At 47.0% G+C, this 17,096-nt stretch overlaps 4 protein-coding genes across 4 annotated transcripts; 3 read left to right on the top strand and 1 right to left on the bottom strand.

The window, feature by feature from the left end:
* Positions 1-1,629: 1,629 nt before the first annotated feature.
* Positions 1,630-1,992, top strand: F5891DRAFT_965927 (uncharacterized protein; the record flags this gene model as incomplete). The annotated part of the gene is made up of 1 exon (XM_041376197.1): positions 1,630-1,992. A coding segment is annotated over one exon (363 nt), but the record flags the coding sequence as incomplete, so codon positions are not given.
* A 4,596-nt stretch (positions 1,993-6,588) lies between these two features.
* Positions 6,589-7,283, top strand: F5891DRAFT_1199023 (uncharacterized protein; the record flags this gene model as incomplete). The annotated part of the gene is made up of 3 exons (XM_041368704.1): positions 6,589-6,636; positions 6,685-7,151; positions 7,202-7,283. 3 exons carry the CDS (start codon positions 6,589-6,591, stop codon positions 7,281-7,283), a joined length of 597 nt encoding a protein of 198 aa, XP_041217284.1.
* A 2-nt stretch (positions 7,284-7,285) lies between these two features.
* On the bottom strand, positions 7,286-10,322 carry F5891DRAFT_1074908 (glycoside hydrolase family 79 protein). Its single transcript, XM_041363359.1, has 13 exons — positions 9,882-10,322; positions 9,814-9,826; positions 9,596-9,761; positions 9,441-9,528; positions 9,287-9,393; positions 9,224-9,240; positions 9,027-9,172; positions 8,907-8,970; positions 8,546-8,861; positions 8,479-8,488; positions 8,116-8,416; positions 8,002-8,056; positions 7,286-7,950 (listed from the first exon to the last, which is right to left on the bottom strand). The coding sequence occupies exons 1-13, from the start codon at positions 10,186-10,188 to the stop codon at positions 7,564-7,566; spliced, it is 1,977 nt and encodes a 658-aa protein (XP_041217285.1). The 5' UTR covers positions 10,189-10,322; the 3' UTR covers positions 7,286-7,563.
* An 833-nt stretch (positions 10,323-11,155) lies between these two features.
* Positions 11,156-11,992, top strand: F5891DRAFT_167606 (uncharacterized protein). Its single transcript, XM_041370756.1, has 2 exons — positions 11,156-11,794; positions 11,844-11,992. Exon 1 carries the CDS (start codon positions 11,271-11,273, stop codon positions 11,757-11,759), a length of 489 nt encoding a protein of 162 aa, XP_041217286.1. The 5' UTR covers positions 11,156-11,270; the 3' UTR covers positions 11,760-11,794; positions 11,844-11,992.
* The last annotated feature ends 5,104 nt before the right edge of the window (positions 11,993-17,096 follow it).

Raw genomic sequence — 17,096 nt, forward strand, 5'->3', positions numbered from 1 at the left:
AGGGAGACCGTGCAGCAATAGGAATACCATCTCATCTTCTGTGACTACGACTCCCATCTCAGCAAAGCGACGTCTTGCGTTCTCGAATGTACTGATGTAACGAGACGTGTCGTCGACATCTTTGAGTTTTTCCGCGAATAGCTGAGCACGGAGTTCAAACTGAGATGTTACGTCGAGACGTGCGTAATGCGTAGCGAGAGTGGTCCATTGCGCCCTGGCCGTCCAGTCCTCGCTCAAGAGACCTTGGACGACCGCTGACAACTTCCTGCAAATGATACCTTTGGCTTGTGCATCGTTTTTGATCCATTCGATTATGGTTAATTTCTCGGCGGCAGTGGGAGACCCAGGGACAGCAGGTGAAGGCATGACCACGGCGAATTCGGCGTAGTTGTTAGGATCGGTGCCGGAACTGCAGTGGTTCCATAGCCCGTCTGCCTGGAGAGCCAGAGTGACTGCTCGACGCCAAGCTGGGTATTCATCTGCGCCGGTAAGCTCGATGATGTGGTCGTACTTTCCCATAGTAATGAGGAAGTTGGGACACGAAGAGAATGATTGGATTGGGGAGCGTTTCACTGGTTCGTTTCGTGAGGAGGGGGGACTGTTTCCTGGTATGGGGTTATATCAAAACCCAGGGCTCATAACCTGTTGGAACTAGACCAAGGTCTCAGCGGACGTGTAAGACAACGCTGAATTGAATTTACCTAGACCAAGGTCTAGGTCGTACGTTAGCAAAGCTGGATACAAAAGAGTAGTGGTATACGTACCTCAGCGGACGTGTAAGACAACGCTGAGGTATCGCTGCGTACGAGCAAGATATTTAAAGGTAAGCAATAGAAGGTTCAAGACGGAGAGAAGCTGCCGAGAAACATATGGTACTGAAGCTGACAAGATACGATAAGGATCGGAAAAGGAAAAGAAGACAAAAATGGTCCCGGAGGCTAATCCTCCGGGACTGGTACCATGCGTGTGTGTCCGACTTGTATCGTCCAACGCCCAACTCGTACCATCCAATACTCAATTCGTCCGACCCGTATCGTCCAACACTTTCCGCCTTTCAGAGAATCCTGCAGCGAAGATTGACACGCTTGCAATCTCGAATACTGCAACCGTACATGCTGCTGCGTTTGAGATATGTTTAGAGAAGAGGATCGATGAGAATGTGATCAGGGAACTATGTGCACCGGGCAAATAAAATGTGTTTATTTTAGAAACTTGAATTCAATCTTTGTACAAAGAAGTTCTCCTTGCGTTAGAGTCTTTTCGTTGTCTGTCCGACTCGAATTACATGACAACTCATGGTCTCGAGCCTATACAACCACAGATGGTCCAAGCTTAGTCGAACCTGGTTCGAACGCGAACCGGACCCTCCCGAACGCGTTCGGTGACGTTCGGTCCAGGGTTCGACCAAATGGCTGAACCGAACCTATGGTTCGGTTCGGCGTTCGGAAAATTTGCCCCAAGAACCGAACCGAACCGGACTTCGGCAGCACTACTCCAAACGGATGATGTAGTACCAGCACGTTTCGATACTGCACTTATCAACGATGGTACTGGCAGCTCTGTTGGCATCAAAGGTATGGCACTACACTTCACTGGATTCACACTGTTATAGCGTCAGTGATAATTTTGTTGCTAGGCTTCCGCATAGGCCAAGTTCGTGTCATTTTCTCAATTCCTGCAACGGCAACACAACTATTGTTCCCTCCAGCAAACCAGCCTCCCAAGCACCTTGCGTATGTCGAATGGTTTACTCCCTTTCCTGCGACACCAGATCCCAGGCACGGCATGTACAAAGTTAGCCGATTCATTCGGTCTGGCGAGAGGGTGGCAAGTATCATTCCTGTTTCAAATATTGCCCGCAGTGTCGATCTTATCCCAAAGTTCGGAGCTATTGTACCTCGACACTGGACAAGTAACAATGTTCTCGAAGAATGTGACACCTTCTTCGTTAACTGCTATATTGATAGACATAGTTTCGTAACTCTCAGATAATGCTATATCGCATTAGCAATATTTTAGAAAGAATAATTGAATTAGTGCTATTCTGTATTACTTGGTATAACTTGTCTAACTTTTGAGAAATTTGTTACACTTAGTCTAGGTTTGTATCGGAGGGTTTTCCTGATGGCCTGCTCTGACGGATCACCTCTCTACATGACACGTATATGTGCTATTTCGGAATTGATGGGGACGGCCCGCTGCTGTTTTCAATGGTTTGGATGCTCAACACTGTTTGGGAGGTCCTCGCGCTGTGTCTTTTAGTCTGGGTTGCTGTGAAACACTTTCGTGAACTGCGACGACACGGCCTATCGACGGGATCGCCCATCGGGGACTGTTTCAGAGTGCTCATACAATCTCACGTTTTTTATTTTGCAAGGTGAGCTTGTAATATGAACGTGATTGTATTTTTCTGCTGAAGTTCTGCACATTGTTAGCTTTGCTGGTGTCTCTTGCCTCCAGCTTGCTTTCTCTCCAGCAATCTCGGTGCGCTGACCTGTCACTGATATCTGCGTGTGACCACTGCTCATCAGTTCTGTAGGATTCGAATTCCATTGGAGCTCTGATACTCAATGGTGCTCTTGTGGTTTTATCGGTCGTGCAGATGTTTGTGCTGGGACCACGCCTCATCCTTAGCGTTCGACAATATCGCGCTAAAGTCGTGGAAGACTTTGACGCAGAAAATTGGATGAATTCGATGGTCTTGCAGGAGCATGTACATGTCCCAACTAGCAGTACTGTGTAGAGAAATGCTTACCGAGTGGTCTGCAGGGATAAGAAATTTGGTGGAGGATCAGTCGTAGTATTTATTCAACATATAGGGTTTCGAAGTATATTTGAAAGGTCTAGGCAAAGCTATTTATCACTATTGGAATGAAGTACCTGCGCTTGAACTAAGCGGTAAGGTGAAATTATCCAGGAGAAAGGCTAGGCTATTCTCCGTCAACGCCCGCGTGAATTCTACGAAGCGAAAGCAACTGTGAAACATGCCGAAATAGTGGTCACATAGACTCGTAACCAGTCTTTACTACGCGGAACAGTAGAATTTAACGAATATGGCGAAACCGATAGCAGCACAATCGGGGATCCGATTCTTGGTACATTTGACGAATCCTCTACAGGTACGCCTGTCTGTGCTCCCTTCAAGCTTCAAGTTTGTATGTCAAATCGAAGCCTTACCCAGCCTATATAATCGGATGGAGGAAATCGCATCTGAGCACCGATGGGTTATCGGCTGTCTGGCTTCACGCTTCGTAGTCACTTCATCGTCTATATAGCCTTTCAGACAGTGAAACTCCACAAATGCGCAAATGTCAGGGCACTTTCATTGATTTTTGTTGTTGTATTCACTATTTTAACATTGGCTAGTATCATTGACTAGTTTGGTTGCTGGACGTTCCGGATATTTTCACCTTACCACTTGGTTCAAGCGCGGGTGCTTCGTTTCAGTAGTGATAAAACAAGAAGTAGGTTTGCCTGGGCCTTTTAGATATACTTCGAACCTTATATGTTAAATAATATCACGACGGATCCTCCACCAAGTTTCTCCTCCCTACAGATCACTCGGCAAGCATTTCCCTACACAGTACTGCTAGTTGATACATGTAAATGCTCCTGGAAAACAATCGAATTCATGCTAGTTTCTGCGTCGGAGTATGCTACGAGTTTGGCGTGGTATTCTCGAACGCTCAGGATGAGACGTGGAGCCACCACAAACATCTGAATGGACAAGAAAATTTGAAGAGCTCCTTCAAGTATCAGAACTCCAGTAGAACTTGTATTCTACATAAATGATGAGCAGTGGTTACACGCAGATGTTGGCGACAGGTCGGCGCACCGCGATTCCTGGAGAGAGATAAGTAAACTGGAGGCCAGAGACACCAGCAAAGCTAACATGTGCGGAACTTCAGCAGAAAAGTATAATCACGTTCACATTACAAGCTCACCTTGCAAAATAAAGAACGTGAGATTGTATTAGCACTCTGAAACAGTCCCCAATGGTCGATCCTGTCGATGGACTGAGTCGTCGCAGCTCACGGAAGTGTTTCACAGCAACCCAGACTGAAAGGAACAGTGCGAGGACCTCCCAAACAGTGTTGAGCATCCAAATCATTGAAAACAGAAGCAACGCGCCCCCTCCATTTACATAACTGCACACATATGTGTCAGAGAGTATGAACTCCTCTGGTGTTTGTCCAATGAGCCGTGTTCTTCAAGTCAACAAGTACAGCTTACCCAGTACAGTATCATTGAGTGCTATTGCCGCGATTACTCCGCAGGCGATGTTTACAGCCAGGAAGATAATAACAAGGAAGATGAGCATCATTCTAGATCCCTGATACATGGCATGCAACCGAGCAATCATGATCACTTGCATCGTGTGCCAGTCAGGTCCATATCACAGAGGTATTGCACCTGGGTCACTTACCGCCCAACATGGCAGTCAACGCCACAGTTGTGCCATTTGTTGCGTGGTTCATAATAGTGCCTAAAACTCGCAATCAGTGAATGCCCTTGCACTAGTATCAAAGACTCAGACTTACACCTATTGAGTCATCATGTTGAGCCAAGTTCAATGGTTGGAATCTCACTCACCCCTACATATGAGCGCGTTGATTGGATGGGAATGAGATGGTTGCAGAATACTTACTGCATCTGTCAGCGATACCAATGGCATAAGTTCTGTGGCCCGCCAGTCAGAAAAATGGAGCACATCGCATGTGAGACATACGCAGAATATTGACACTAGTCGTCAGAAATGAGCTATTAGCACAGTGCAAAGTTGTTGATCTCGACACATACATAGAATACGGTATTCCAATATAGCGTATCTAGAACATTTTGGATCCAGCACAAGTTGCCCATCACGCTAAAGCACAACATGAGGTACGAACAATCAAATACAGCAGGGTCATGAGAGACCAGCGTTGTCTCTGTCGCGAATTCATTGCATGCTCTTGTTTTATTCTGATACAAGACTTTTGCCACTCACCCAGATGAGTTCAATCTATGACACCATTCTTAGCGAGTTGGCTGCTCTGGCGATAACATCGGCGTACCTCTTGTCCGAGTGTTAAGACTGGAAATATCATGAGAACATCAGCGATTTTCGAACACTGCCCTGCTTACCCCAATCGTATACCACTACGACGCCCGCGGCAACTGCAAAACTGCATGTCAACGTTAGATCTAGACATCCTGATGTGACAAACCTGCCCAATAGCCGAAAAAAATATTTGAACTGATATACGGCCAGTAACTGGGATCATTTGAGACGTAGGTCATGTTCGAGGGATGAGTGAGCGAGTGGGGAATGTCAGTGGTGTATGACGATACTATCCCTTCCACTGCAATCGGCACCCCACAGAAGTCGGCAGTCACGCAAATGTCACTGTGAGTCATGATATGTCACGTAGGCCAATTTTAAAGTCAGTTCGGCAGTCAAGCGAGTGGGCAAGGTCAATTAGTATTCGTTCGAATGAGCAAGTATAGTATTGAATAGTAGATATACCTAAGTACGAGGGCAACTGTTATTAGTGCCGTAGTTGTAAAATCGAGGTGGATATATAGGGAGACCATGTGCATTGTAACATGACAAAACACGACTCACATTCTGTTCTTTTGCTGCAGTATAACCCATTTACAATTCTCTGAATTGAAACCTGAATGCGTGGTTCATATGTCGGGTCTGACGAAGCTCGCAGCTTTCCTCGTCTACCGCTGCTAACTTAAACTTGCGAATGCGGACGCGCAGCGCTGCACCAGTCGGCACTTCCATAGTGGGGGTGCAATTTGAAACTCCGTCATGGCATGTATCGGCAGGTGACATTTCTGCGTGACTTCGGCACTTTCGACTATCTCACTCAATTCTGCTTTAATCGTGGTCGTTCAACCTCGTAATGAGTTGTATTAGAGAGAGAATGATACAGATGTTAAGAATTTTGTGTTTAAGTAGCTAGAAATACGAGTTTTGTGAAAGTGCCGACTTCTGTGGGGTGCCGATTGCAGTGGAAGGGATAGTACTTGATGTCGGCAACTTGTTTCTAACGCCGTTGTTGATGTGTTTCGTATGCCTCCACTTCTGCATCCAAACCTACAACTGCTTTCTCTGACCCCCAAATTCAAAATCGTCGCTTGTATAGCGGCTGCTGTATCATGATTATCGTGGCAGTATCCACATGGCAAGATTCTCGCCTCCCCACGTCACTTATTAGTTCGGGAGAAGGCGAGAGTAGTATACTGCGGAACCCTTGGGTTATCAACTGCCTGAGCTTAAATACGCTACTTCTACCTTCCATTCCCCTCCCTTTCCATTTGTTCAGTACAGATGACTGATGACATCACTGTTTTGCAGAAATTCTTGAGCCATGATATTATCAACCACCTAGCTTTTTACAACCATTTTTCCTTGCACCCAGACTGCAGTGATTTCGCGGGCTTATAGAATTCCTGGTCTATTAGTGGCCCTTAAAATGGAGTATTCAACCTGACGCTCGAAACTGATTGTTCAGATCTGTTCAATATTCTACCTCACTCGTGAGTACTATATTTACCGTTATCGAAACATGTATATCTCCTACTGCCGCCATTATGGCTCTTGTTCTGGGTGTATACTGTTACCCAATGCCACCACATGCAGTTGAAAGAGATACTGGACGAGTTTTGGACGAACACTCATTCGCCTAGACATTCGATGATCTCACCATTTTCGATCAGCGGCCAAACCTTCCAGTTGAACACAACATTTCACGCGTCAACAGGATATCAGTGGACTCTGACGATCGTGGTAGCTTCAACAGACCATTGCAAGGATACAAACCCGACGCACAATCTGCAGTCGCACGGGCGGAACGCTACGATGATGCGACACCGATCGACGTATTTATACCACTGCCTCCTGAACTCTGGCAACAAATCGTTCTTCATCTCGATCTGTGGGACGTCTTGAAGCTGGTATTGGTTTCATTGAAGTTATACCGTGAAGGTACAAATCTCCACCATGGCCTCGTAGGCCTCGGTCATCACTTGGCCGCGGTTTCCAAAGAGATGCCAAAGAATCCGCACTGTATACTTATTAGTGCTTCTTTCTCTGCTGCGCGAGCCTCCGGCATTACTGCTACTGTGTTTGTCGGGCAGGATGCGACCCAAAAGAAGTTTGTGTACTTTCCGCTTGGTACTAAAAGCCTGACCCATTATGTACTAGGCTTACCTGGGGTTATATCACCGTTTCAGGCACGGCCCAGCCTGACGCCGCGGACGAATATCGCACTGGAAAATGGCTTTGAGCACCACATAGGATCCTCCACTGTGGTACATATCAGGAAGTATAGGTCTGCAAGTCGGCCTCGTCGCAGCAACTTTTTAATACTAATGCTCTACGGTTCAATGTCCAAACCTACATATTTAATACACCGTTCTGTGGTAAAACGACAACTAAATACAAGCGTCCTCATCGTCATTGCAGTATGTAATATACAGTCCAAGAATTTTGACCGCATCGTGAACATCGTGACAGACACTTACGGTGGTGGTTTCACCAACAATTTTGACTCGTTAGCACGAAAATCATGACCAAAACCACGTGCACAGCATGCCGGTGCTCAGAAAAGCTGCACCGACAACAGAAACAATTGGAAGTGAAGTCCTCAGGCCAGCACCAATGCTCCCCTTACTCGTGCTTCCAAGTTTCCATGTGTCTCCCGACATCCCGTTCGAGGTGGCCAGCACACTCGGGTCCACCGTCGCTACTGTCTTCGTGACCATCGTGGTGGAGAATGTTTGGGTGGAGGGGTTGCCTGACTCTGTATATGCGGAGGAGGAGAGGAAGACGAGTGCGGCACCAGGAGCGGGGACAGTCACTTGGCATGTATTGGACGATTGGTCGCAGTTAATCGTCTGCACGCTCTCTGTGCCCGTTAGGCGGCCATCAGACTGGAAGGTCCCGCCAAAGGTCTGAAAAGGACATCAGTGAAGAAAAAATAAATATTGGGTAACCGGACGCACCTGGCCTGCCCACGTAATGTTGGACTTCTCCGACACGGAAGGTGCCGCTAGATATCTAAGATAGAAGTTGATCAGCGGGTAGCACCACTAATAATATAACTATATAATACGTACTTGACTTGTATTTGTGCAGGCGTAGCGTTGTCTTGCCCAATCGCCGAGCCGCCGAGGGAAATCGTTGCTGTGTAAGCGCTCGCACCGCTCGGATCTGATACGTAATTGAGTAGTACGAGCCGCACGGGAGCACCATTCTCGTAGATTGCGTAGCCAGGGGTATACGTGTTGTTGGTGTTGGCCTGCAAATCAATGATTTGTGCGTTGCCAGAGGGTCCGAATGCTTCGGCGACGACCATTGTGCTGTAGAATATAGAGCCAATCGTCCATTGATGGAATAATGACTGGTTCGTAGGAGGTGCTAAACAGAAATGTCAGTATGGCCTTCTCTCAGTTGCTTTAAATTGCCAAGGGAGAGCTCACGAGTGAAAGGCTGGACGTGGTGGGTGGCTCAGTGACATCTTCAAAGGGCTCAGGACACGTAACTCACATTGTAGTACACATCTTGACCACCAACGTGCATCATTGCACCTGAAAAGTTGCTATAAGCCATCTGAAGGCCATAATCGAGTGCCCATAGAGTGGCGCCAAAGGTATCACTGATCCCTGGCAAGCCACCACATGATGCTGTGTTTGTCTCCATCATAATGAAGGGCTTTCCAACCGATTGCGCATAGCTGGTGGAATTGAGATAAGGGGCGACGATATTGATGCCAGAGGCATGGGTGAGGAAGTTTTGAAAAACGTCTTGCGGGATGACAGGAGAACCGATGCCGTACAAAGCGTAACAGTTATCGGTTGGGTAACTTGAGAAACTTAGTAAACTGCATGAAAATCACAAAGGGGCTTACTGTTCAACGGCTAGTGCACCCAAGCTTGAAGAATAGGATCCAACGAGTCCGGTGTCCCAGACAGCTAATGATATTAGATTAGTTTTTGGTGCCAACCGCAAGAAAAAATTAGAACTGAACATTCTGGAGTCCATTGGCCTGTGATAGATGGAGCAACCAAGTTGTTTTTAACAGGAATATTATTATCGCTGTTGATGGCGTTAACTACCAATCCAAACTCGCCGAAGTAGTCAGAGGGTGAGTATGTGGAAGGTCGGACATCGTGTCTGATGAAACTGTCAGTATTTTAGATTACAGAACAAAACACGACCACGAACGCTGCATAAAGATCGGGCTGCGATGATGAGTAGCGATCGGTGTGAGATGCGGAGAGGACATACCTCGTTTCCGACTTGAAACCCGAGCAAATATCCGGGACCACTCAACACAGCTTCGCCAACTTCCGCGATGCCAAGTCGGAGGTTATTCGTGTCGTTAAAAGGTATGCCTACGCCGATGTCACTGGCGATCTAAAATAGATTATATGGGCCTTACCGAGGAACCATTTTGTATTTACAAGGGCCGAGATGTTCGCCATCGTGTAAAAAACTTCGGCAGTGTAAAGAAGCGTTGGGGTGGCAGTCTGAAGTAATCAGAAAAAAGTGATTGAACATGATGTCGCCAATAACGATCATGCACACTGCACGCACCACATCACCCGTAGTGCCACGTTCTTTTGTCATCATCACACCTCCAGGAAGACTATCCACGAGGACTGCAGTCTCTTGAGTATTGCCTCCGACTCGAATGAGCACCTCGCCTGCCCGTTCGCGAAGGATGGCCATGAGGTTTAAAAAGGGAACCTGCAAGTATGTGCTATGACATGTGAGTTCATGTATGTGGACATGGCGGCCTCATCAGGACTTACGCATTTACACCGACTGCGACCATCTGTGATCAGTATATGACTTCTGGATAGGACATGATTGAACTAACAAATCTGGTTGATGACAGTGAATTCGATAGAAAATCCCATAAAGGACCCTTTCTGGGGTATACTCAGGCCCTGCACAGTTGCCGAAGAACTGGAGAGCTGGATTCCAAATTGTGTTGTGAGCCCTGAGGGGACGGGCGGGGGTGTTAGTACAGTAGGATCATAAGCTGCAGCGCCGGTATAATTTGCGGAAGATGCAGTGGTTGTTGGATCTGCTAATGGGACTTGGTGGTACACTGTCACGCTGGCATTGACGAGGGATGATAAGATAACAAAGACAAAAACACTGAGAGGGTGGAATAGTCGCATTAGCAGCCTGAGGGTGTATCGGAAAAAGAATCAAAAAAGCAGTGGACGATGAAAACAAGGACTAACTAGCTACAAAGTGATGGAGAAGGTCGTGGCAAAGCAACGAGGTAAATCTGGCTGAACCTCAATTTATTTACAATGGAATGTCTCTAAATTGGACTTCGGTACTTGCGCATTGCTTGCGCATGTGCATTGCATCACTGTTACTCGGCATTGAACCGAACTACTACCCGAACTAAATCTGATTAGATGTTTCCATGCAGCAGCTGGCAGGGCAACCCGAATGAATTACTCAAGAGCTTCGGATTCGACGACAGTCAAAGAAACACAAACAATTAATGCGCGGAGGAGGTACTCGCAAGTATCGTCTAACCCTTCTACTACCCTTTCACTCAGTTCGACAGGTTTTTTTAACGAAACCTTCAATACTCGTTTTCCGGACTACTCAGCTTCTTGCACTGAAGAACGCTGATTTGTGCAGGATGGGCTGCAAGAACGTCGAAACCAACAACGGTGTTAGCGACATTTAGGTTGAAACCCTGAAGATATTAAATCTGATGTCAAGCCAAGTTCAGCGTGGCCACCTCAAGCGCCCGCATGACGATGACGCCCCGTTTAGAACTTGTGGCGGTCCAGTGCGTGCCACATCGATCGAGTTCAGCTTCCAGCTTCTATGCCCATTCCTCAGGCCTCAAGTTCAAGCTTCAAGCCGAAGCTCACGGACTCAAACCAGTTCATCCCGCTTGCGACGCGCTTCTCTTCGCGAGCCATGCATGACACAACGTGCAAGTAGCATTAATGTGCGTACACTCAGGACGATCGAACGCTTGTGGTTCAGCGCTCAGCGTTCAACTACAGAATCTTGATGTACTCATTGCTGTGGTTGGAACAAATCTAGTACCTTCTGTCCTGCGTGGAATATGCCAGGGATCCAGGACCAGCGCTGCTTAATCCGTTACCCCCATTGGCCTCCAGTAGCAGCCACCTATGTCACCCGTCTTGATCCTTAGACTGAACCGTGACGCAATGTAGGGTCTAGCGCGCAGGTTATTTTTTTCCGACGACTTACCGCATGGAACATTATGCTGTGTTTCAAGTCTTTTGGGCAGACCAAAACGAAAAAAAGACAGCCCTTTCTGTCGTTGCACCGAGCTCGTGTATTCATGATAGCGGGACCTGTTATGCAAAACGCGATAACACTTTGTATTGTTCAATCGCTCTTTACCAAATGCCGAGTCCACCCAAACACAGCTGATGTCATTTTCCATGGAAATTTGCCGGCAACTGTCAAGTTGTACGTATGCAGCACGGGAATTGTATCAAGCCCTGGATTTCCTCATACGGCAATGACGACTATACTAGTCAGACCTAGTCAGGGATGGCTGTCCCAGGATCTGGTATATAATCTAATCTATCACATCGCTAGGAATCCCTCGGGCTTTCACCGTTCGACGACAAAGGTCGTTCCACTCGCTTTTACGACACTCCTCATCTTCCTGTCCCTATCTCAAGTCAGACTAACGGTCAAACAGAATCCGTTCACGAACCACATCCTTTCCCTACAAACATGAGTACATTCGCCTACCAAGCACACTTGGCCGCCCGTGTATGTCCGCCCGTATACCATGCTTGTCGTGTATTAACTTTTGGTATAGTCTTCAGGCGGACAGAAAAAGAAGTCTCATCACCACGACAGTTCTTCGCCAAAGCACATCGAAGAGCCTGTCTCACCAACCTACCATCCTCCTGTCCTGGCAAGAGCTCACGCTCACCAGTTCATTCAGAGTCAGAAGGGTGACTCGAGTGCTACTGCGCCCCGCGCAGCTGCGGATCCGCCTGTGTCTAATCATTTTGCTGGCCAGGGTGCTTACCGGGCCCGTGTCTTTGAACGAGTGAGTATTATGAGCTGATAAAGGAAACATCCCTTATTGAGACATCACGCGTCACCTCTAGTACGGGTTTTCCTAGGATCTGGCAGAGCACTGCAGAGTTCTCGAATATCGTTCGTGCACTTTGGCTGTGCCGTTGCGCATGAAGCACGTTTGTCAATGAGGCAGGCCTCCTATTACGAGGAGCTGGTCATCAACTTTTCGCCATTTGAGCCCTGGTGTGCCCATACGGTTTGGTGGATCCAAATTATCCAATGCTCTCTATTTTGTTTTGTTTTGTTTTGTCATGTTTGGAAGCGCATACGTCGATGTGCTTCGCCATTCGAATTGTGGTGTCTTGATACTCTTGTGTTGTATCCGGTGCCTTCCACTTTGTTATTTTTCTGCACACTACTCGTGTCTCGAAGCAGGTCTTAGGAGCTAGTCTTCATCCGTCGGGTATATTGATACGCTTCCGATGCTTTCCACTTTTGTTTAGTTTCTTCATGACCCGCTATTTGATCCTGTTTACGACTTTAACGACTTTACCATACAGTTTGATACTATGTATGCCGGTTATCATCTCACAAATTGTCGATGGTGGTTCCAAAATGCCCGACTTGGCCACTTTATTGAAAAGGCTAAGAGCAAGTAGGCTAGGATTTGGGACAAACACCGGGCGCAGTGTATGTTCCCCAGTAAGTGAGTCAGAGCCAGATTGCCGCAAGCGACCGACTGAATGCACAGCCTGTCTAGAATGACTATGCCTTTTGAGTGTGAGCGCTAATCAGAAGAGCTGGTTCTAGTGAAAAGGCTGCTGATGGCGTGATTTATTGAGTAACATAACAATCCCGGGGCCGGGACATACCGATGCCCGTCGAAGAGAATGGGTGCAACGGGCTAGCACCTAATGGATATGATGGCCTCCTAATCCAGGTGTTGCGCTTTAATTTAGCCTAGATAAGTATGAGATGGAGTGGGAAGATAGAAAAGCGCTCGACGGCTGCCCGCTTGCCGCGTGCTGTTGCGCTCTACGGGGCATGGGGGAAATAGAAAAGGGCCCGGCGGCAAGCCTGATTCCGGGAAGACCGGAAAGAGTGTTGCCCGAGCGTCTTGAGCAAGAATGTCGCCTTTAGAAGCCAAGCTTGTGCACAGCCACGAGCGCCTGCAGCATATAGCGAACTTATCTTTTAGGATTAATTGTTTCCGAAGGATAAGGTTCTTCTGGAAAACAGACCGCGGCCTCCTCGATTAATGTTGCGGGAGATGATGGCACCCGAGACCGTTGTTTGTGACATTGTCAGAATTGCAACATACGACGACGAGACTGCCTCGTACTTTGCAAAAAAAAATTATGTAAATCGGATCAAAAAAAATTCAATTCGACCACTCACCGGCGTGCACATGTCGTCCTGAATGTCCTGAATCCAACATCTGGATAACATGAAACCGAGCTAAGCGGAACGCTGCCTGCAACTGCCTACACAATTAAAGCAATATTGGTGGCGATAGAAGCACGGCTGCAGTTGGCCCGTAAGATTAGAAATTCACACGACGCGACGGCGTAAGTTCATACTACTCTAGCTCTAGTAGACTAGTACTATTCACGGTGTACAGCTGTTCTACAGTGTACACAGCCTTTGAATCCGAAATCTCCTCGACAGGCCCATCAGTTACTACATGCACAGCACTCCATTGCAATATTCCGCAGGTACGATTCCATCACCGTCCTATTCCGGTCATCAATAGGTTAAATCGTTTGCTATGCATAGTACTTCTCTTGACGCATGGCCTATGCAGGCGAGTGGTACCAAACACGTCGGTACTGATCAAAAGTATATGTCTGGTGCAACCGCGAAGTCCACGTGAGTCGCTCTCCAACTAATCTCTAAACAAGGACTCTTGTCAGGCAACTATCCAGTCTTTGGCAACAGGCCAAGTCTTGATGCCGGTGTCCTTAATGGTCAAATCTATCCATATCGATTCTCAATTCGAAATGGGCAGATCTCACACACCCCACGTTTTTTCAGGCTGTCCTATTGTGGCAGCCAGCAGGCCGTTGGGCTTTTCTCTTAGTATGGTATGAGGGCGCCAATTTCATTCTTACCACTTTCATGTTGTTAGCTTCTATCGCCGATGTTTTGGTTCTTTGACAATCGTGTCTTGAGCGTCAACCGCCATGGCAAGCTGTCATAGCCGGGCTAAAGTACGACCGTCAAGGACATGCTGCAGGGTACTATATATACCACTGATGGCAAGTAGTACCAGCAGCACCAACTCAGCCCACTCTCAAAAGACGAACGTTACATTCTAAACGCTCAATCAACATGTCAACTTTCGGGACCCAGGCACGCAGGTGCGCTAATACTGTAAGTGACATCGCTTTGCAGAGTGGCCAGCACCTGATGAGCAACGTTCACGTAGAAGAGCTCCAAGCAGTCATCTTGCAGTTCTGACTCATCCTCGCACAAGCACGTCGCTGCTGCTGATACCGATGCCGAGCATCGAGGAACCATTCCTGTTATGAGCAAACTTCACATGCACATATTCGATCGCGTAAGTGCTTGTAGTAACAATTGGACTGTCGTTCGGTGTCTTATATAACTATAGTATGGGGAACCTAGCTCGACACTTCCTACGAAACACAAGAAACAGGACGTTGAACAACGATCGCACACGTTGCCCTTACCCATACAGTGTGCTGCGAATGCCCGAATTCACCTTCGAGTAAGTGACACATGCATCTAAGCAACGACACAGGATTAAGTTGACATTGTTGCAGAGTCAATCGACGAAGTGATATATGGAAACGAGAAAAAGCTTTCCTTGAGCTGCCCGACAAAATATCATCTTGCATCACGCTTCGTTGACCATATATATGTGGAAGTCTGACTGGTCTATGACTCGATACATCCAACTTGATAACTATTAGTGTACTTCTATACAAATGTCCAGATAGCGACCATACATGCCAGCTGCTGGCACCGCATTTGCAAAATTCATGACCTCATGCAATACATCACTCGCATTTTCACGCTACAGAATATTCATTTGATCGATGTATGCATCATGATAATAATACTTCATTTCTACTCGTTCGGAGCCACAGGAACAAACGTACCATCCTCCGTCGGCGTACATGGTTCCTAGGTGTAAGAGTACTAGTGGCGCTTCAACATATCCAGATTTTCCAAGCCACTGCAAGACCAAACACCGTTCCTCGGAGTCCGACCTCCGCTCTCCTCCTAGTACCTGACATGCCATTCGTGCCTTTCGAGCCACTCTTGTACAAAAACCAGGAATTGCCAAGGGAGCTAGGCATCCTTTGGGTCAGCCTGTAACGAGTCTAGATGCAGGTTAATTAGTTCCTAGAGTGCATCAAGAAGCAGGCCAAGACAGGAATCACAGCCAAGAAAGAGGAACCACTAGACGGGATATCCTCAAACGCGAACACCAATCTCGTGGATGCTGAGTGTCGAAATTGGATCTAGACAGCTGATTGTTCGAGAGTCCCACGAATCATACAGGAATGTATGGGACTATTTTCTCATGAGCTCGTCGTCGTCCAGTATGTCGCCTGAATAGCCATTATGGAAATCTGGATGTCGAACTGACCCACCTTTTGGGTCGAAACAATGATCTTGGCAGTCTGAGGTGTAGATGCCGGTCGAAGGCATTAGTATGTGTTCGATTGCTCGTATCCGTATGCAACAGTCAGTTCGTTGAACAGCTTCGATCATACACATACTACGTTGGTGTTTATCAATGCGACTGCAAAACACAGTCCATCCTGCTAAGTACAACCGTAAGAGTTTGAAAGTGAAAGTGCCCAACGAGATAATCTAGACCGGACTCGGGCGAATGAGTGTGAGGGGAAGGATACTGGGTCGCAGGGAGTTAGAGCCACGGTAGGAACTCGAGCATCAGTGAACTGGAGGAAAGATGATAAGAGTATATATGACGATACATAGTACACAATCACAAACATCTGTATAATTCTGCTATCCATCATCACATAGTGATGTTTGACTTTATACAGGAAAGGACAATGCATAAATTTCCTACACCAGCGTTTGATCGGGAGAACACCTACATATCGCTGGAATTCTAACTCGAAAGTGATATGGAGTAAAATCAAAGGGTCGAACTGCATGAGACACTATCGGCACCTCAGAAGTGAATTCCATCGTGTCAAAGTCAGGCGTGAAGGCCTTAATCTTCCGGATGACTACAAGGTGTTTACCAAGTGCACAAGTTTAAATTAATATTCTCGCGCTAATTTTGACGCCCTCTTCTCCAAAAAGTTGATTTTCTTCGAGTATCGTGCAACGTCCCAAGCCAGACCAAAAAACTCGTGTTTTGCAGAGTACCACGAAGTGTTTACGAAGTGCAAACTGATGCCTTGTGCGAATTTTAACGCCACCTTCTTTAAATTGTTCATGTTTGTCTACTATATATCAATTGCGAATTTGTGCAAAGAAGTGCCACTTTCGTATCGCAGCCGGAATGTGTCCATCAAGCAAACATATACAACGTACAGCTTACTTCAAATTGTCACGCGAAATCGTATGAATACCCAACAACTAGCAGTTGTATTCATCTGCCACGCGTCTCGCAGCGGTCCAAGGTTTTGCGCAAATGCTGTGTAGTGCCGTGTAAGTGAATTCGGGACCCTGGTGACAGCCGCCCCCCATCCAATCACCAAGGTGTTAATGGGCGAAATCAAGTATTTATGACCGAAGTTGTGCTATTGTCTACAATAATTGGTATAGTTACATTTTGCTTCAGCAATTGCTGACGCCTGCATAGACTAAAACAATATAGTAGTGGGTCATACATTCCTTCGAGCCCTTATTGACCACTCGTCGAGTATATCATATATCACACCACCCATCAAAACCATTGCACTTTTTGCACCTCACGAGACGAGCGGCTTAGCTTCCTCATCTAATGACAAAGTTGCTGTTGGGTAATATCAGGTTTCTACCGATGTCATTCCGCTCTGCCTTAGCAATCACCCACCTGTACCAGACTGAGAGA

Source organism: Suillus fuscotomentosus (genome assembly GCF_016647785.1).
Source record: "Suillus fuscotomentosus strain FC203 chromosome Unknown F5891scaffold_172, whole genome shotgun sequence".
In the NCBI taxonomy this organism is placed as follows: Eukaryota; Fungi; Basidiomycota; class Agaricomycetes; order Boletales; family Suillaceae; genus Suillus; species Suillus fuscotomentosus.

Excerpts from the sequence above, each read along its gene's own strand:
- F5891DRAFT_1074908 (XM_041363359.1), bottom strand. The coding sequence starts at position 10,188 with ATGCGACTATTCCACCCTCTCAGTGTTTTTGTCTTTGTTATCTTATCA. Across the intron at positions 9,394-9,440 it reads AAATACAAAATGGTTCCTCG|GCATACCTTTTAACGACACG; the intron begins GTAAGGCCCATA and ends ACATCGGCGTAG. Across the intron at positions 8,971-9,026 it reads AGGCCAATGGACTCCAGAAT|CTGTCTGGGACACCGGACTC; the intron begins GTTCAGTTCTAA and ends TAATATCATTAG.
- F5891DRAFT_167606 (XM_041370756.1), top strand. The coding sequence starts at position 11,271 with ATGCTGTGTTTCAAGTCTTTTGGGCAGACCAAAACGAAAAAAAGACAG.